This window comes from Mustela lutreola, chromosome 13 (assembly GCF_030435805.1).
Source record: "Mustela lutreola isolate mMusLut2 chromosome 13, mMusLut2.pri, whole genome shotgun sequence".
NCBI lineage: Eukaryota > Metazoa > Chordata > Mammalia > Carnivora > Mustelidae > Mustela > Mustela lutreola.
The window spans coordinates 10,102,725-10,124,636 of NC_081302.1; the positions used below are offsets into that span (position 1 = coordinate 10,102,725).

The following is a 21,912-nucleotide window of genomic DNA, read 5'->3' on the forward strand; positions in this document are numbered from 1 at the left end:
TAACACTTCAGGAAGCCTAGAGGGACTCGTTCATGCACCCGATGTAAGACCAGACGTGCTAACTCAAATGCCAACTGCAATACTTTTTGCTGGAAATCTGCACATTCTAGGTGGCAGTGCAACTTCCCTTATGCCAAAGTTTTGTTATTGTTGTTGTTGTTTTAATGGGATTCAGAGGGGGCACACTAATAAGACTCCTTGCCAACACATTTTGAGAATTTCTAAAGTACGTGTTCCCACCAGGCCTACCTCCAGCCAATATCACAAGGACTGTGCCTTGAAAGCCACTAAGGTAGTTTTCCTTTTGTCATTCTTCAAGAGAAATAATGTTCTAAGAAACTGTACTAATGCTGCTCCATATGAAATTCATCTTTTGCTTTCCCTGTGTGTTGCATATAAGACTCAGCTGATTCCCGGCAGCGATAAAGCAGTAACCATCATTTCATGGCTCTCATACCTAATTAAATAAAGACCATGCTTCTCTTTTCACCATCCTGACACCCAACGCAAGCCCTGGAGATGGAGACAGATAGAGATACAGGTTCAGATATAGATAAAGATACAGGCATATAATGGTTTTCTACACAAGATCAGAAAATTGACTAGAAATGAGATTGTGAGTGGGTAATTTGGCTATTGAGAAGCCAAATCAGTTTGCATACAAGCTAAAAATTTCCTTGACCCAGTGCTGTCCTCCAAACAGTAGTAGGAAACAGTGACCTTGGTCCTCAGTCGCCATAGCAAAGACACTGGAGGATAAAAGTGGAGTTTTGCAAACTTCAAAAATGAAGAAAATCCTCACAGCTTTAATGATTTTTGCAAATTCAGTGCAAGATAGATATAAAGGGTTTTCTTTCAAGCAGTATAAAATTCATTAAACTATGAGGAAAAAAACCCACAGAGAAGCCTCAGGGAAAGAATCGTTGAAAAGGGAAGTATAGATAGACTATTTAGATTAAATTCAAAACTCTGAAATTAAAACTGTTTCCCCAGTGCTATATCAAGTTTCATTTGAATCCTAGTTCAAATTTGATAATGTTTGGTCTTTGGTGGTGTCCACTATTAGTGAGGATGGACATGTAAAGGAGCCTTTCTATCTTATGACTCTAAGTTTTTAAAAAAATTATATTCCTTTAAAATATGAGGTCTAGGAAACTATTTCTCTTTCACCTACCTGGGAGCTTTCATTTTCATCTCCACTTGGTGTCTCTATGAAGGTCTTTCTAGAGGGAGGGCAGTCGCACAAAGATAAGTGTTGGGCAGTGTGCCACTCAGCTCAGCACTGGTTGCCATCTCCTGATCTGGGTCAGGCCTTCAGTCTTCTCAGGATTTTGCCCATCAGTGAATTCATTCAACCTAGTATAACATAAAGGAGTGACATAACTCTGTGGTCCTAAATATCACCCATTGAAACAACTTCATGCAAGGTGCTCCATATTAAATTTTTGGATTTTATGTTAAATATTAAAGACACAGAAACTAACACTCAAAGGAGGACATTTCTCGCCCACGTTCATACAATTTGTAGGTGCCCAAGTTGGAATAACATGGGCTCTCTGATTCTAATCCAGTGTCCTCACCAAAGGACATCATGATGCACGCTCAGAGAACCAGTTCCTTCATTAATTTTGAGACGCACGTCTAGAAAGTAGGTTGGACAGTGTACTTACATTTGTGGGTTATCATCTTCTCTTCCTGTGGGTATATAGACTGAGGGTCAAAGTATAATCAGGACATAGTCTAGGGAGCCAGGAATCAGTGTGGGGGATGGGTAAAGGAGGAAGGCTGCGTGATTCAAATACATAATGGCATAGGCTAAGGTCATATGAGGTATCCCTTTTATAGATAGGATGCTACTACTCAGAGATGAGATCTACCTGTTTCATAATCCTGGGGTCTGACTACTTCTCTTCTGTGGTTCAGATGTTTTGTTGGGGCAAGGGACATAATGATGACCAACATATTATTCCTGCCTTAAGGTGCTTGTGAGGTGGTGGAAGAAAGTGACATGCAAACAGATGCTATGAGAGGCTTGAGGACACACAGGAGACACACAGAACTTTAATGATGAGATCAGAGGTGTTTTCTCACAAGGATGGGGTAGACTGAAATCTGAAGTAATGCCTAGCCAGGTGAAGGGGGTTAGGAGAAAGTGGCATGAGGAAGCGCACTCAGGACCACAAGAACAGCAAGCTTTTTCTTTGGCCAAGAGGAAACAGTGGTTTTCTGGAGACCACTAGAAGTTTACTGTGGCTCAAGTGTTGAGCAAGGGAGAAATGGTGTGTTGGAAAAATGAGCAGGGCACTGCAGGTGAAAAGCTATGAGTGGTGAATGAGCAAATTTAGGTATTGTCTGAAAGGCATTTAAGCCCAAGAGTGACATAACACCCCCTACATTCCAGCATCAGCATGGGAAATGGACTGAAGGGGCCCTAGACTGATAATTAGGACCATTGGTCCTGAGCCAGGCAGTGATCGTTGCCTCAACTAAAGGCAACTGAGACAAGGGAACGTATAGGGGTGGTGGAATACAGAGGGTAATATTTGGTGATTAGCTGGAAGTAAAAGAAGAGCAAAGATAGGTGACCAGGGTGTCACCTGGTTTTCTAGATTACCAGAGGTATGCCAAGATGGAGAGAGCAAGAGAAGGAACGGGGGGGGGGGGGGGGGGGTTGTTATATTTAGAGGGAGGGAGCTGGCCACATTTACCATGAGATCCCTGAGAGATACTTATGGGACAATGTCTGTGGGTAGATAGAAGGTTTAAAGTTTAGGTAGAGTCTTAGGGTTGAAAGACATTATTAGGGAGGAGCAAAAGTCAAAATCCAGTTGGTAATTTAAGCCTTTAGAAGTCCTAAGTTTACCATGGTTCTTGAGGAACAACACATGAATTGTATAAGCCATAGGAGGAGCCTGAAATATGATTGAGAAGTCACAGCCCAAGAAGGAGGAGGAAAGTCTAGAATGTTTGTCATCAAATCCAAAGGTAAAAATATTCCAAGAAGGAGACTGTGGTCAACAAGCTCCTATTTCAGAGAGGTAAAAAAATGTCACCATAGAAAACACTTCTATCTGTAATAACATCAGGAAGAATGAAATATTAAGGTGTAACCTTAACCAAAGACATAAAAGATTTCTTTTTTTTTAAAGATATTATTTATTTATTTGACAGACGGAGATCAAAAGTAGACAGAGAGGAGGTGGGGGTGGGGGGAAGCAGGCTCCCTGCTGAGCAGAGAGCCCGATGCGGGGCTTGATTCCAGGACCCTGGGATCATGACCTGAGCCAAAGGCAGAGGCTTACCCACTCAGCCACCCAGGTGCCCCGACATAAAAGATTTCTACACTAAAAATGATAAAACATCATTGAAAGAAATTACAGAAGACACAAATAAATGAAAAGACATCTGTGTTCATGGACTGAAGAATTAATATTGTTAAAGTGTCCATGCTACCCAATGTGATTCACAGATTCAAAGCAATCCCTATCAAAATCCTAATGTACTTTTTGGCAGAAATGAAAAAAAAATCCTAAAATTCATGTAGACTCTCAAAGATCCCCAAACAACCAAATAAACAAACAAAAAAGCCCAAAAAGGACAAACTAAGTTGAGACCTCATACTCTCTCATCCCAAAACATATCACAAAGCTTCAATAATTAAACAACATGGTACTGATATAAAGACAGACTTATAGATCAGTAGAACAGAAGAAGGAGAGCCCAGAAATAAACTTTCATGTCTGTGGCCAAGGGTGTCAAAACCACACAATGAGAAAAAGAAAATCTCTTAATTAGTGATGCTGGAAAAACTGGATGTCCATATGCAGATTGGACCCTTACCTTAGATCATGTACAAAAAGTAACTCAAAATGGATTAAAGAATTTAATGTAAGACCTACAACTATAATACTCCTAGAAAAAAATTACAAAAAAGTTTCATGACATTGAAATTGGGAAGTCATAATAAGTCATTATTTATTGGATATGACATCAAAAGTACCCATAACAAACAAACAAAAAAGAATAGACAAATGAGACTACATCAAACCTAAAAACATCTGTGCATAAAAAGAAAACAATCAACATGGTGAAAAGGCACTCTCTGGAATGGTAGAAAATATTTGCAAATCATATATCTGATAATATCCAAATGTATAAAGAATTCTACAACTCAACAACAACAAAACAGGTAGCATGGGGCGCCTGGGTAGCTCAGTGGGTTAAGCCGCTGCCTTCGGCTCAGGTCATGATCTCAGGGTCCTGGGATTGAGTCCCGCATCGGGCTCTCTGCTCAGCAGGGAGTCTGCTTCCCTCTCTCTCTCTGCCTGCCTCTCCATCTACTTGTGATTTCTCTCTGTCAAATAAATAAACAAAATCTTTAAAAAAAAAAAAAAACAGGTAGCAAAAGACTTTGCACATTTCTCCAAAGAAGATATAAGAATGGCCAAGAACAATATGAAAAGATGTACATCTTTGCTAGTCATCAAAACCACAATGAGATACAATCTTGCAGTCATTACAGTGGCCACTATTTAAGAAACTAGAAAATAAAAAGTATTGGCAAGGATATAGAGAAATTGGAACAGTTGTGCACTATTCCTGGGAATGTGCAGCCACCTTGGAAAACAGTATGAAGTTCTTCAAAAAAATTAAAAATAGTTACGATCCAGCAATACAACTTCTGGGTATACATCGAAAAGAATTGAAATCAGGGCCTTGAAGAGATATTTGCAAACCCATGTTTGTTGCAGAATTATTCATAATAGCCAAGAGGTGGAAGCAACTCAGAGGTCCATTAGCAGGTGAATGGGTGAAGAAAATGTGGTGTATACATACAATAGAATATTATTCAGCCTTAAAAAGGAAGGAAACTCTGACACATGCTACAGCATTGATAGACCTTGAGGACATTGTAGTCAGTGATGTAAGCCAGTAACAAACAAAGAAGAGCTATATGATTCCACTTCTCAGCATTTCTAGAGGAGTCCAGTTTACAGAAACAGGAGGTAGAATGGTGGCTGCAGGGAGCCAGGGGAGGGAGCCAGGGGAAGTTCAATGTCTACAGAGTTTTAGTTCTACAAGATTAAGAAGTCCTGGAGGTCTTTAGTAAAACAAGGTGAATGTACTTAACACTACTGTACTGTAGTACTCTTAAAAATGAATGCGATGGTACATTTATATCATGTGTTTTTGATCACAACTTTTAAAAAATTTTAATGAAAAAATGGCAACCATATTGGCAGTAGGTGACAGTGATGACAGCAAGCTCAGGCATTTGGGTAGAAGTTGGGTTCTAGGAGATGAGTAGTGTGTGACAGCTAAGAAGTGAAAATGAATCCAATCCGTTCTTCTCAGACTTGTCATCCTCAAAGCTTCCAGACAGATCACTCATTACTGGCTGATTCTTAATGTTTTCAGATACATCACCCCTATTTACTATAGGGCTATCAAACCCTTTCTTCCACTGCAGCATGCATGGAGAAGGATGTTTACACAACACACAAGGTCAACAGCTGGAAATCCCAGGGAGTTGGAAGCATCAGACATCCAGGATTCCTGCTGCTCCAGGAAACACGGAGCTGCCCAGGAGCCAGAGGATCAATATCTTCAAGAAAATCAAATCATTAGCAGCTGGGGGTTAGGAAATGGTGTTTACTGGAATCCTTTGATGTTACTCGACTCCACTTGAAGCCACTCTCCACCTTTTGGTTAGAAATGACTCTTCAGTTGTCAATTTATATACTACTCCCCATAATTTTCCATAATTTAAATCTCAGGAGGTCACTTTATATAGTATTTGCTCGGCTATTTCTGAAATTGCTTCATTGTTAGGGTTTTGTTTAATCATAAATTCTTATGTCCATAAAGACATGAACAGCACTAAGATCAGTTCAAAGAGATGAAGCGACTAAGGCTGAAAACCATTCGGATCAGGGTTCAAGCCAAGAGGCGACTAAAGAGGCTCAAAATTTGGGGATATCAATTATCAGCATTAGACATGGCCTAGAAATCCAGAAGTCAATGTGAAAAGGGGAGAGAGCCAACCAGAATTTTGGAGTTAAACTGGCAATAGTCAGGGATCAGGGCATCAAACAGAGGAACCTCTCAGAATTTATGTCCTCTGGGCATTCAGTTGTATCTCTCATAAAGATACATTGAAACCCCTATCCCTAGTACTTGTGAGGGTGACCTTATTTGGAAACAGGGTATTTGCACATGAAATCAAGTTAAGATGAGGTCATTATGGTGAACATTCATCCACTCTGATTGGTGTCCTTATATGAAAAGGAGAAGAGAGACAGACAAACAGACAGACAAGAACAGGATGTGATGAAGAAACAGACACTGTGAGGCATCTACAAGCTAGGAAGCACCAAGAATTGCCAGCTGTCACTGGAAGCTAAGAGAGAGGCTTGGAACAGACTCTCCCTCAGAATCCCCACAGGGCACCAAGCCCACAGAACCTTGATTTTGGATTTCCAGGCTCCAGACATGTGAGACAATAAATTTCTGCTGTTCTAAGTCAGCTAGGGTTGGTACTTTGTTACAACTTTGTTAACTCAGGAACTAATACAACCACCAGAGTCTTGGTCTCTGGCCTCCAGAAGTAGTGCTCCCTTTTTGGTGCTGGGAAGTAAGCAGCTGAGAGTATGGCATAATGGGAGGTAACAGGTTCATCTCAGGATATAGACCAGCTATCACCAGCCAAGAGCAGCTCTTAGCAGCTGAAATCTTCACCTTCACTCTTCATGAAGTAAGTCAATAAAAAGTGAGTTTTAGGAATTTGAGATTTTCTTGGAAGAAGAGTTTCTCTAAACCCTTCCAAACTGTCATTCCATGAATGACTGACTCAAACCAGATCACTCATAGACCCTGTTCTTGGCCTCATTCCACTGGCACTCGGAACTTTTTATAAATTACCTTAAGTCTCTCTTGCCTTTGAACAAACATAAAATGATTTCCCTACATTGATGAGTTGTTGGTTGTACCATTCGACAGTGGTGCTAATTCAGAATTACTTCCATAACATGTTTTTCTCATAACATTCTGCAAGACAATCTCTCAATTTTTTAAAAAATGGGAAAGTTTGTAGGAGAAAACATGCCCAAATTAGGGGAGAATCTCCCCGTTCAGCTTTGCCTAAACTCAGCACGTCCAGCCCTATAACTACTGCTTAGCTGTGGGGACTCTATCCTGTTTGCTTTCTGCAACCAAGAGAACAATTTTTTTTTTAAATGAATGGCAATTTTTTTTTCTTTAAATCCTTTTACAGTTTGGGAAACTAGATTGTTACAGTTCTAAGGAAAAAGTATGATAGTATGACAGACAATTGGTTTTCAGTTTTATGAATAGCAAAAAGAATTTTTCATAGCTGTGTTAAGACTATAAGGAGTGGAGTCTATAACTAGTGTTACCCTGTGTACCTAAACTCCAAATGTGAATACACTGGAGGTGTTGTCATTGCCTTGATCCCTTTTGGACTTAAGTTTAACACGATCCATCTGTTCTTTGTTCCGAGTCTCAGTCCATATACTTTGATTTAAGGACATACGTGAGAATATCAAGGGTGACTCTTGGTTTCAGATTCATCTGATGGTAACATTTGCTGAAGCAGGAAGCATTAGCACAGAACCCTATTCAAAGGAAAAATCAGCAAGTCCATCTTGGGCATGTTGTAATGAGTTTGAGACTGAGTGGAGACACCTAACGGCTGCATGTGTACATCTAGAGTTCAGAAGGGAGGGCTGGCTGGCTAGAGATGCAAATATGGATGGTCAGTGTAACCTTCACATAGCCCCTGCTTACCATGTTTCAGGCACTGTTCTAGGTACGTGGGATAAGTCAGTGAAGAAGCCAGACAAAAATCCTCACCCTCTCTGATTCTTTGGTTGAAGTGATGTTCTCTGTGTGGACATAACAGTGCAAGTTGTGAATCTGGATGAGGTTGTATAAAGTGGGAAGAAAAGAGATTCTAGAACCTTGAAGAATAGTGTTTACTGTGCCTTACTGTTAGTGCAACACAAATAATCTCTCTGATTTTCTCCATGTATATTTTGACTTTCAGTTTTGTTACAAACTCTCTCTGTTTCAAGTTCAAGCTCCCAACAAGAGAAGGTCTGATGGTCCAGCTAGTCAGCCTCATTCCTTCTAAACCAGAATTTCGTATCTCTGGCTGCTTATGATGCTGGCCATCCCTACAGAAAGCTATCACCTTCTAAAAGGTCCAGATCCAGGCTGAACCACCAATAGTGCCACCCTTAAATGTGACAGGTTTCCTAAGACAATCCTTTCTTTCAACTCTCCACTGTGGCCTCTGCTATGGAGAAGCTAGCTAGACCCAGAAGAAGATGTGGGACAGGCAAAGAAGAGACCGTGTTCCTTCCCTGATTCCAGGTCAGATGTCACACCTGTAGATCTGTGGGGTAGGGGTGAAGGGAAGGTCTGAATCAGGTAGGAAACTGGATTGGACTGGATTGATTTTTAATAAAAGGTGGCCAGAAATTTACAGAATTTGTGTAAGAAGAGCAACCAGTCCTCTTTTGATTTATTCATAATTCTGCTTCCCTGTTTGAGGGTTAATGAGTTCATTCTTGGCCTTTTCTTATATTCTCCTCAGTGTGCTGGCTCAGTAGTGGGCACGGCGGGAGATGGGGTGCGTCTGGCATTCGCACACACAGCCATATGACAATCGCATCTTTTTTACTCTGATATTAAAAAAAGAATGACTTAGATTATTTCTAGGAAATGAGAAATGTACATGCATGCTATTTGGTTTGATGCCGTTCCTATTTCCATTTTGCTTTGCATAAAATATGTTGATTAATGTGAATTTTCATAGTGCCTCTAATAAGCCTTTTTATCAAAGTCTGCAAAATTGAACAACTCTACAATCTGCCATAAGCCTACTCAGGAATGGTACTTGGAAAATGCATGATTGTTGCCTGAAAAGGAATTACTTAAGGAGACAGAACACAGCTGAGGTTCAAGACCCAGTGTGGGGGCTACAAAATGTGTGTCTCTCATACCTCCAATTAAAGTGTTGTATTTATTCTATGACCAACACCATTCCTGATACTAGTTATATGTACACGAAGGTGGAGCAAAAAAGGGAATTTACTGTAGATAAATGTCACACTGTCAGAGAAAGAAGTTACAGATAAGTGAAGAGGAGATGCCAGGATGAACCCTGTGGCTGGATGGGCCTTATGAACTCAGTTTATTTTAAGATAGAAGATGGAGAGATACATATAGATACACAGATACATAGATACATGGGCAGATACATATATATGATCTCAGGCTACGTAAGACACATCCATCCATACATAGGTGGTAACTTTAGATATATAGGTATAACATGTATATATACATCCATGAATTCCCTGGCTCTTTCCTCTGCGAGAACCTAGAAGCAGTGCTATACCAGTAACAACAAGCAAACCCAGTGCCACGATTTTCATTTCTAAATACCGTTCTCCAGCAAAGAAAATCAAGACTCTTTGTGGAGAAATGGCTGATTCTTGAGCTCAGTCAGAGAAAACACAGGATAAGACAAGTATTTTGTGGGGCCCAGAAAGTAAGAAAGAACTTAGAAAAGAAAGGAAAAGGAAAAGGGAAAGGGGGACACCTGAGTGGCTCAGTCAGTTAAGTATCTGCCTTCGGCTCAGGTCATGATCCCAGGGTCCTGGGATTGAGTCCTGCATTGGGCTCCCTGCTGAGTCTGGAGCCTGCCTCTCTCTCTGCCTGCTGCTCCCCCTGCTTGTGCTCTCTCTCTCCATCTCTGAGAAATAAACAAATAAAATCTTAAAAAAAAAAAGAAAGAAAGAAAGAAAGAAAGAGGCATGTCAAAAAGAGTAGAGGAGCCAACTGAAAGAGCCTCCAATGGCCAAAGCAGGAACAGTTAAAGCCATAAAACAAATAACAATAATATTAGATTCTTAACCCAAAGAATGAAATAAACAATGAAAATCCATACTTATGTATAAATAAAGGATAGAATTTAAAAATGGAGATGTGCCAACTCTTCCTTACAGCATAATCCCAAGTAAATAGAGAGGAATAGAAATAATAGAATCATAAATGAGGAAAATAGAAAATCTCCATTAGAAAATTACAATTACAGTCACGACAGGTGGGATCTACTGGTGGATGCTGAAGTTCGTGTGAAACTCTAAGAAGAAATAGGGTATTTGTATGACCTCCAAGTTTCTCCCTTCAAAATTCTCTTTTTTTTTTTTTTTAATTATTCTGATGGTTTTAACATGTGTCTACAAATTCTTTGGTACTCCTCCCTCCTAAGAGATAAACCTTAAGTCTTCTCTCCCTAACCATGTGCCAGAGCTGGTGACTTGCTTCTACCTCATAGTGTGAGGAAAGGGTAGTGTAAGGACACTTAACATTAGAGTGGAGAAGCCCAGCAGACACACTTTACCCCTGGTTACAGTTGCCATCACCAATATTAAGACTATTGGTGTCATGTTCCCCTGATATCATGAGATAAGTCTATCTCCATGATATTTTTACCCCAAAAGCCATAATAAATCTTGAGAAAACATTAGACAACCCCAAACTGAGGGACACCCTACAAGTTACCTGTCCAGTATTCCTTAAAACAGTCAAGGTCATTCACAAAAAGAGAAGATAAGAGAAACTGTCACAGCCTAGAGGAGCCTCAAAAGCCATGACAATGAAATATGATGGGCTACCTAGCGTTGGATCTTAAAACAAAAAGACACTGATACAAAAACTGGGGAATTCCAAGTAAGTTCTGCACTTTCAGGTAAAAGTATTTGACCAAGGTTAATTTCTTAGTTTTGATGAATGTTCTATGGTTACGTAAGATGCAAACGTACGAAAAAGCTGGGTCAAGGGCATACAGGAACTCTGCACTATCTTTGCAACTCTTATGTAATTCAAAATGATTTCAACATAAGGCTTTTGTTTTGTTTTGTTTTGTTTTTATTTGTTTTAGATAGGATAAGGATTTTCTATGGTAAGCTCCAATAACACAACATATAAATATAAATTCATTGCTATGTGGTCTGGTGCAAAGATGCATACATCTGTGAAACTTTAGACCGTGAATATGTTATATAGAATTTATAGTTAGTTATGCTCTTTTGATCTTAAAAAGTTGAGAGCATGCATTTCATCAGGACCCAAACACTCTCTCTGATTTTGTTTCTAATAGAAAATCTGATGAGGCTTGTCGCTTCTCTTTCTTCATCTTTATCAGTGAAATAGCCCAACCGAAATTGGGAGACTTGCTTGTACTGGTCAAATATGGCTGCTTCCACCTTGTGAGGAACCTAAGAAAAGGATAATAAAACGAGGAGAAATAACACAAACAGGCCACTTCGGCCTGTCTTTCGGACTCCACTGATTCTGCTTTTTTTTGTTCTCCATTTCATCACCATTGTGTTATCTTTGTCCTGTGTGTGTAAAAGTGTGGTGTGAGGCCACACGGCACAGAGTCCTGCTCTTAATTTAAAATGTGTTGTCTTAATAGGGGAAACATGCACATAATTAGGAAGTTATGGTGTAAAGGCCTGAGCACTAAGGTTGTAGAAAACGCAAGGGATTTCGGGGAGGACATGCCTAATTCAGATTAGAAGCAGGGAGGCACGATGTGTCTAAAAATGATGAATGTTGTTAGCAAAGTGGGAGAAAATATTCCATATTCAAGAAACGGCAGGTACAAAATTGCAGAAGGAAAAATGCATCTCTTGCATCTCTTGCTTGGAAATGTTGTTTTGATGAGGCTGTACGAAACAGTTTTTAGAAGCTCAGGCTCCAGAATCAGAAAGATTGCGGTCACACCCCAGTGCTCCCACTTGCAGCCGTGCGACCTTGGGTGGCTGATGGAAGCTCCTGTGACCTCAGCTTCCATATCTGTAACATGCTAGAGCCCGGAACTACACCCAGGGCTAAACTAGGGTTTGAGTAATGGCAGCGAGGCCGAGTGTCCAGCATAGTAGTATCTAGCACTCAGCTTTACTAATTCAATTCCCAATCATTGCTATTCTGAGAAATCTTCCTGGAAGAGATAAGAGATGGTTTTTGAGGGAGTTAACCAAGTGTAGAAGGAACGTGTGTTGCATAGGGGGCACAGAGTGAGGTACGTTCGCAGGCACACATCCGTGACCTGAAGTAGGACTGCGGGAGGGACATGCAAGCCAATATTGTTGGAGTAGAAAGAGCAAGAAAGGCATGGGGAGGTGGTGGGGTGGCGGGGAGAGAAGGTCATTTATGCCATTTATGCTTCTACACACAACTGACCATCCTTGTGTTACTTTAAGGACCAGGAACATGATGGTGTTTCTTTTTCAAGCATTCTGTAAAGAAAATGGGATTCAAGGGGCAAGATGGAAACCCAGTTAGGGGAGTTTAAGGAGTGGCATAAGATCAACAAAACAAACAAACAAAAAACCCAAGAAGCCCGAGTGGCTGCTGGCTTCAGCAGCACGGGAAATGTAGGTGACTGGTGAGAGCATCCTCCCTCCTAGGGGCTGGAGAGAGACCTGAATCCGAACTGGAGGGGATAGAAGATGAGTAGGAAGGTAGTGACGAGAAACAGCAGACTGTTTTGAGCAGAAGTTTGAAAAGGGAGGGGACTGGGGAAGAACACTAGATGGGGAGAAATGTCCGACACTCTCTATGTAAATCAAGAGTCTTGAGAAAATAAACCACACGGTGAGAGGCAGAAGCTGGAAAGTGGGAAAGGCTGAGGGAGTCCAGTGCTGGTTGGAGGAGAGAGGGTGGACGGCCCAGCGGGTGAGTGTCCTCTGCATTCATCCCCACTTGCTGAGATGAGAGCACTTTCCTGCAGAGCTAGTACTGACAGTGACATCGTGAGAGCTGTGGGTTTTATAGCACATTTCCCTTGAGTAATCCAAATTGTAGGCAATATGCTATCTCACTTATAGATCTGGCATTTATATAAAAGAAGGAAGATCCTCATTTTTCATTTGAGGATATTGAAATCCAAAGTGGTTAAGGGATTGTAAAACTGAAGAAATTTTAAATCTACATCTTCTTACTTTTTTTTACTGTTTTTATGGAGACTATGTTTTCTCCAGTGTTTTCTAAATCAAAACAGGGAGGACAATTATGTGAGTATATATATATATATATATATATATATATATATATACACACACACACACATAAATATATATATATACACATATATGCGCACACACATATATATACATATATATATAGTGAATTCCCTCTGGTGTGGGCTTTTTCCTATTACTTACTGAATATTTGTCTCATAACAAGAACCAACTATCTAGTTTACATGGAATTTTAATATAATTTCATATGAAGTGAAGCAAAAAATGCATTTTTTATCATAATGAACATGTTTCTATGACTCAGTAAGTTTCCTAATGGAAACAACTGTGTCTTGGTTGAATAACACAAGAGAAATATAATGTAAAATAGAGGTGTTTGGGACCTAGGGGGGGAAAAATACCAAAAGCAAACTGTTCATTACTCCTAACTCTACGAAATCATTAGGTCCATTAATAGGACTTCAAGGGACCATCATATAAGGAAAACTTACCCATTCAATATAATTTGGTATCTGGTATTGAATAGGGTTTTCCTCCCTCTTACTTACATTTGTGTAAGTAACAAAAATGTTACTTACATTTACATTACACTTACGTTACATTTTTGGCTAGCCTAGCCTTGTCACAACTGGTACTCTGCTCCCCAAAGTAACCTTCAGGACATGTCAAGTCTGTAAGATCGTAGGTTTGGCACTGTGTACGTCTTAGGGATCTCATACGACGGTATAAAGTAAGAGCGCTTCATAAGTGCTCTGCTGGTCTCCCAAATCGGGAAGCACAAAACAGCCTCCTAAGTCCCCAGGGCACCAGCTCCCCAAAGAACAGTCCTTCTCTCCCCCATTTTCTTCAGGGCCAGGCTGTAAGGGTGACTGAGTAACACCTCTGAGTCTGTTGAACGATGTCAGGAAAGAAATACCGCATGATATCCATCAACTGATGTTATGAAGCTACTGGAACATTTTGTGGTGCCAGCTGTCATACTAAAATGTATATTTTGTCATCCACAAGCCAAGAAATAGAGCCCTCTGGTGTGTATCAATAAAACCCCAATTTGACCTTGGAAGTAGGATATATTCCAGATTTTTTATAAAAGTTGGGGGCGGAGGGGAGAATTAGTGACTTAAAACACTTTGTTTTAACGTGTATCGTAGTGCTATCTATGTTCGGTCATGTGGCTGATGGCCTTTTGCCCAGGAAAAGAAAAGAAAATGTCCTCCATTCTAAGAAACTCTTTATTGGACTCAACAGCCTAGCGAGGAATAATCTTTATATTTCAGATCAAGGTTTTATAGGAACACAGGGACACAGGGATATTAATAAACAACACGTTTGATCATTACTCCAGATAGCCCATCTGTTTTAACCCAGAAGCCATGCAATGGGGGTTGTAAAATCACAGATGTAAAATAGCAAGAGAAACTTGATGGAAAAATAATAGTTTATGCTTTAGGAAGAGTCTCAGTTCTGAATTACTGTGTCATGTATAGATCCGGCAAAACTGGCCAAAGCCGTTGGATAAAGAAACAAAGAGAACTCAGCCTTAATTGACTCAGGTCACAGAGAGGAACCTCTTTCTCCAGATTGCCTGTAATGTGGCCATTTTTCAAAGATCGAACTGCCAAAAAATACTCTTCAGCTACATTACCCTACAGGTCTACACGTATTTTTTCAAACTAGTGTGAGCTAGATTTTAAAATGAGAATCTTTCCCAAGTCTGAATGCCTTTTAAATTGTTTTCTTTGCAAAGAGCACACCAGAAATTACAAAAATTTTTATTTAACATAATCCTTCAATTCAGTTATTTGTTGCAAAGTTTAGAAAGGAACTGAAAACTGAATAATGTTTGAATATTTTAACAGAAGAAAGCTCAGGCTGCATACGGAAGACGGAAACGATGAGGCAGAACAGGGTATGTGTCACTCAGAGCAATTACACCAGACTCTCTCGAGAAGCACAAGGAAAGCAAAAGGCTTTCAGCCGCCCAATGTGTAACCATATCTCCTCGAGACAGATGCAGAGCCACAGAATAGCACCGAGCTTAGATGATTTATATATTTTAAAGCTCAAGGTTTGAATTTTTCTCTTGGATTCTGATTTCTTTTTTGCAAATGTGGGGTTTCTTTTGGTTTGGTTTGCTTTGGTTTAACCATGTGAATCTGTTACAAATCTATCATCAGATCTATTCGTGGCAGCCAGACTTCAGGCTCTGTTGAAGGCATTATTAACTCTTTCCTTTGTGCTGGTCTTTACATGAGCTTTTTCAACGTAAAGACTAAAATCTTGGGTTTGCTCTGCTAGGTTCCTTCCATTCAAGGGTTATGATCTTTGGAATGATTTTTAAGTGAATATTTACAATTACAATGACTATCCGTTAGAAGGTCTTCTTTTGTGGTATGGTATACTGATCTTAAATTATTATCCTGTATATTCAACATAATCCATATTACTCATTTCATCAAAGTACATTTAATCGTGGAGAAATCTGTGCTTACATGCAAGAAAGGGGGACAAGTTTACTTAAAAGGGTTTATCATGTATTAAGAAACTTGAAAGTGGCTTCTAAGAACCAGGTGGTACTTTTGGGTTTACCCCGGCTGCCTCAACCTTGTCCCACTGCACACCCTCCACACACACGTCAGTGCCATCTTGCTCTTGGGCCTTTTTTCTCTCATTTTGTGTCTTGGCCAAGGGCATTGACTGGGAAAGGAGACATGGTCCAGGTTATGGTGATTCATCGCAGTGAAGTAAGAATTAGATGACTTGGCTCCACTCCATCATGGGTCCTTTTTTCTTTTAAACTTTTTACTGTGTTCTATGATCCATTTAGAAAAAGGCATTTTGCTGAAGTTCTATGAACTGAACACACCCAGCACCCAGAAGGTCAACTCTCTCTGAGGATCCCTCCCCATATACGCTCTAGTCACAATACTTCACCCCATCCCGGCACGGCCGCTGTCCGGACACTGCGTAGGATGGAGCAGTGGTTTTAACTCTCTATAAATGGAATCATTCAGGATGTCCTCATGGGTGTTGTCAGGATTCGCTCATTCAATGTTAGTGTGTAAAATTCACCCAGATTCTCGTACTTGGATACAGTTTATTGACTCAAATTCATAAAAATGTCACGATGGGCATTTGAGGAGTGCACGGTTAGGCATGGCCGTGGGCTGGCGAGGCTGCGGTGGGCATGTGGGTATGTCTCTGGTAGTTGTGCGCCTGGGAGAGGGTTGGCTGGGCTACTGGCTGTGTGTGTTCCTCTCTGGTTGATGCTGCTTAACTGTGAACAGCAGAAAGGGCACATGGCAGCTGCTGTTCACAAAGAGGCCCCTTCCTGCTCACAGAAGACTCCAGCCAGTGCCTCCGCAGTGAGATCTGACACATCCACCATCCATGCAACCACCAGTCCTTGTTTGGTTTAACGGGCCCGTTTGCGCCGCTGGGGAGCCATGACACCTGCCACTGGAGATGATTTGCAGGATCCTGAAGAACCTTCTGTGTCATCAAAAAGACCTTCTCCTTTGCTCCTTGTGGTCTTTCAGTTCCATCCTCAATTGATGATGAATTCTAATTCATTGATTCACAGTTCTATATTTCTACTGTCTAGAAGGTACCATAGAAGTAAGTTAAAAATAGGGGTGCCTGGGTGGCTCAGTGGGTTAAGCGTCTGCCTTCAGGCCAAGTCATGATCTCAGGGTCATAGGATGGAGTCCCACATCAGGCTCCCTGCAGGGAGCCTGCTTCTCCCTCTGCTGCTCCCCCTTCTTGTGATCTCTCTCACTCTCTCTCTCAAATTAATAAATAAAATCTTTTTTAAAAAGAAGTAAATTAAAATAGAATCTTCTCCCTGAGTAGTTTACAAGTTTGGGAAGGAGTAAGTAACTCTAATGCAAAGTAGAATGAGACAAGTTCCCTTTTTAAAATATTAGGCAGGGGTGCCTGGGTGGTTCAGCTGATTGGGTGACTGCCTTCGGGTCAGGTCATGATCCTGGAGTCCGGGGATCGAATCCTGCACTAGGCTCTCTGCTCAGTGGGGAGTCTACTTCTCCCTCTGACCCTCCCCTTCTTGTGCTCTCTCTCTCTCTCTCTCTCTCATTCTCTCACTTTCAAATAAATTAAATCTTTTAAAAAGATAAAATAAAACATTAGTCAAGGGGACTATATTTTAATACTGGTAACCTACATATATTAACCATGATATTCTAGGATATTTGATTAAATGCTACAAAATATTATGTCTAAACTTATTCCTAACATTTATTGGTTCACCAATGGTAGCAGGAAGGTCAGGTGAAATGGCAAAGAGTCTGACTTTATTCTCTTCTATGAATCTAGGGACACTCAGCCCACGCCAACAAACGTATGCAATCAGCAAATGGATATTTTCTGCTTATCTCTCTATCCTTCCGGATAAACCTAAAATCCTTTCTTTCATTTGCAAGCTATCTGCTGAAGAGTGTAGTTCTGCCAGTGATTGTGTCCTTAGTCATTCCACATATGTTTGTTTAGCTTACTTTGTGTCAAATATTGTAGCGGGACCTGAATAATGAAACACACCCGCCCCCTGCAAGGATCCTTGTCCTCCTAGCCGTGATAGTCTCAGGGTAAAGAGAAACAGTGTCCAAGTCACCACATGCTGGAATTTCAACGACCTTATGTAGTGGATTTGGTAGTGAACCCGCAAAATCCATGTCCACCTGGAACCTCAGGATGGGACCTTATTTGGAAATTGGATTTTTGCAGACATGATCAGTCAAGATCGCACTGCCTTAGGGTGGACCGTAATTTAAATGATTGGCATCTTTGTCAGAGAAAAGAAAAGCAGACCCAGAGAGACCCAGAAACACACAGGGAAGAAGGCCTTGTGATGTCAGAGGCAGATAAGGCAGTGACGCAGCTACGTGGCTCAGGGAACAGCAGGATTGCCACAAAGCTGAGTCAAGGAAGGACTCCTTCCTACAGCCATCAGAGAGGACACAGCGCTGCGGGCTTCTTGATTTGGAGAGCCCAGCCTCCAGCATCCTGGGAGAAGCCTCTGGAAATAAAAGTAGCATCATCTTATTTTTTTTTCTCTCCCCCTTTGCTCCTTACCTTGAGCTTCCGGCACTTTGTACCTCAGCTAGAACAGCTCTTATGTTTGTCATTATCTGTGTACAGACCCATCGCTCCGTTACAACGTGGGCTCCATGAGAGCAAATACTGTGTCTTAGATACTTTTGTATCCCCAGAAGTTCACAGGGAACCTGGCCTTTGGGATTTGATTTATAAGTGACTCTACCGATATGTAAATAAATGAGTCAGCAAAAGCATGAATTAAATACCTCATTTCTGCCCCATTTTCTCGGCCTGTTTTTGCCCTTATATAATCGCTTTTCTCTCTGGTCTGACTTAACATATTAACTGCGTTTTCTTTTTCTCTGTGCCCTTCTTACCACACACAATCACTGACAAATATCTTTCTGCCAGTTATGCCAGAAAATAAGTCTCTTCCTTATGAATTTCTTTGTTTATATATGGAGCCATTTTTCTTTTGCTTTAGGATTTATTTATTTGAGAGAAAGAGAGAGTGCGCATGCACACTGGGGAGGGGCAGAGGGAGAGGGAAAGAGAGAATCCCAGGCAGACTCCCTGCTGAGCGCAGAGCCCACTGTGGGGCTCGATCTCATGAACCAGAGATCAAGACATGAGCCAAAACCAAGAGTCAGACACTTTACCAACTGAACCACTCAGGCACCCCAGGAGCCATTTTTTTAATTGCCTGTATCTCATGGAAATGCTAGCAGTCTGTGTTCTGCACCTTGGGGAGCTAATTCCTCATCACTCTCACCATCCGAGCCATCAGACGATGGGGAGCATGCTGTGGGGGGTTCCATCGGGGAGACAGGAAGGCAACGAACCCCAGCCTCCTCTTCTCCAAATGAGGTCACCACCCAAGTCAGAAATCCACGGACAAGACTCCACCTTAAATAAGACATATGTTGGCTACCGTAAAATATTAATACTATACGAAACAGAAATGTAAAAACAGTTTCTGAAGTCGATGAGAAATGAGGCCCGTCTTCTGAACTAGAAATAAGCCTATAATCTCACTCTGAGTTCACAACCAATTGGACAACTGAGCCGTATATTGTATTGAAATTGGGTGTTTCTCCCAAACGCAGGCCTCCTGTCGTCTCTGGCCAGTTTGGACACCCCCCGCTTGGGGAGGAGGGGAGAGCTGCCACCTTTCTTCCCATTATAAGAGTTTTAAAAATGTTCTCGGCCTCCTATGCTCATCTTTCCACAAGCCGGAGACAGGCTGGCATTATAAAGTAAAAGCCTACCCAGCAAGGGATGAGAAGCTGCTGGTGTTGGAAACATGCTTCCCAAACCCCCCAGACAGGCTGCCTGATGTGCTGGACCCTGGGACAGAATCAGGGTTCCGAGATGCAGGCTGGGGGGCGGAACCGGAGATGGGCGCACGTGGAGAGGTTAGCCTTGTCAATAGAGAGCTCCGAGAGAAGTAAGGGAAGTTGCAAGAGAAGGCAGCCTCAGAGAGAGAATAAGGTGCAGTGAGAGGGGTAGAAGCACCCTACTCCAATTTTCAGGCCAGGGGTCCAACCGGTCGGGTATACCCTTAGGAAGGCTCCTTCGCTCAGCACTGGTGCCATTTAATGATGTCATGTCTCAGGCTCCCTGACCTCTAATTTGTAGAAATATTAAACAGATGGGAAAAATAGAAAAACCATCCTGTACATAGACGATAGATGATGAATACCGTTTGCTTGTCATTTCTTGCAAAGATGTTTTAGGACATATAATGTAATAATTCCCAAGCATCTTTACAACAACATAAACAAGTCTCCCTGTAGGTACCAAATGCGTCGTTTCTGTTTTGAGCTTTCCTTTTGGAATCTGCTGGAATAAATGACTTGTTTTCCTGACCGTTTCACTCTTTACACGTATTACCACTTAGGAGACTTTGGAGTTCCGCTTATTTTTATTCTTTTGGTTTCCTGTTCTGGCACACATCTGTATAAACTGAATTTTATGTTATTGTATATGCTAGAGATAAGTAAACAATAAAAATAATGGTTGGTGTGAAAGGGGGTTTATATTTAGCAATAAAAGAACCTAATTTTTTTCTTCTTCTTCTTTGAATTATTTTTTCTGCTTTAGTTTTTTGCTTGGTTCAGTTTGGGTTTTGTTTTGCGGGTGGTTCAAGTTCCTGCGCACCCTGGGCCGGTAGGTGGCGGGCGGGAAAGCGCACTGGTGGGACTCTGCTGCCATCTACCGTCTGTCGTGCGCCAACTCACTGTTCCCCGATGCAAAAAAAGCTGGTGGCCACCTAGGACTTCAGAATACAGTAAGTTCCCCTTTTCCTTCTGCCTGTTTTTTTCTTTAGTTAAAGCAAAGTGAAGCGAACGCGGACACCAAAGAGAAGCTCCCTTTGCGACTTCGAATCTTTGAGAAATTTCCAAACAGACCGCAAATGGTGAAAATCTCAAAGCTTCCTTCAGATTTTACCGTTCCTAAAATCAGGTATCAACCCATTTATTTTGTTGTATATGCCACATACACTGTCAGGGATGTGTCTCAAATCTGATTCAGCCCTTCTTTCAAATTCATGTTTGAAAGAGAGTATTTTTTTTTCTATTTTTAAGTTATTTCTGTTCCTACTCTCTCTAGCTCTGTTTTAAAAACCATTGTCCCCTTTAAGCAATATATTCAAAACAGTCATTTGATGGTTGTGTTCGCCAAAACAAGAAGGTTGCTTCCTCCTGCTTCTCCCTGAGATGCCCCTCAGGGATTCCACTCCCCAGGTAACTGGCACAGATGCTCAAAGTTGCAGGTAGACCCCAACCTCTGACCTTCAGCCATATAAGGATAAACGTGCCTCTTGTGGCCTTTTATTCTCAAGTAAATAGAGAAATGCCACCAGTCGGGCTTCGGTATTACTGTAATAGCGTTCATGTAGAATGTCATGTCTGATTATGATAGGTTTTGTCTTCCACTTCTTTTTTTCAAGTTTAAAAATTCTTTAATACATCTTAGACGAAGAACAGTATTGCTGTATAAGGACTGGCTTAAAAGCATGTTAAGTCTGTTATTGTTTCTTTATGCATCATAAACAATGTAACTATTATGGGAGAAAATGGTACCTCATTCCTTCTCATCTTTAACCTGTTCTTAATTTAGCATAGATACAACCTTAGAGGGAAAACCCTGGTGAGATGGCTTATCCAGAACTCTCTCCTCAAGCTCTAATGGACCCTTGTCTCCCATTTTTAAAAGAAAAAACATGGCATTTCCCACTGAAGCTAATTTGGTTTCCTACCACTTTGCCCTTCAGTGCAGCATTTGCATAAATGATGGTTTAAAACATTTATTTTTAATAATTAAAGGCTATTATTTCAGTTGTAGCTCAAAAATTACAAATAGAAACAAAACAGTTGCAATATGAGATTTTTTATTTTTTTAGCATTGCATGTGCATTTAATTTTTTTAATGTTGTGCTGAAATACACATGGCATTAAATTTATCATCTTAATCCTTTTTAAAGGTACAGTTTAGTAGTGGTAAGTACGTTCATGTTCTTATGCAGTCTACATCCAGACCCTTTTCTTTCTGTTGCAAGACCACAAAGCTATACACATTGAACAGTAACTCCCCATTGCCTATACTGCTAACCCCCAGTAACCACCATTCTACCTCCTGCCTCTATGAATTTGACTATTCTAGGTACCTCATGTAAGTGGAATCATATACCATTTGTCTTTTTGTGAGTGGCTTATTTCACTTAGCATGATGGAACTATAACGTTTTCCCAAAGATTTTATTTATTTATTCATTTGAG

General features: G+C 40.9%; 1 protein-coding gene across 1 annotated transcript in view; it reads left to right on the forward strand.

Annotated features, from left to right (window-relative positions):
* NALCN (sodium leak channel, non-selective) overlaps positions 1 to 21,912 on the forward strand; it is a 309,369-nt gene that overhangs the window by 208,102 nt on the left and 79,355 nt on the right. Inside the window, exon 16 of the mRNA XM_059144294.1 lies at positions 20,461 to 20,597. Within this exon, the coding sequence (XP_059000277.1) occupies positions 20,461 to 20,597 (137 nt within the window). The remainder of the gene's footprint in view (positions 1 to 20,460; positions 20,598 to 21,912) is intronic.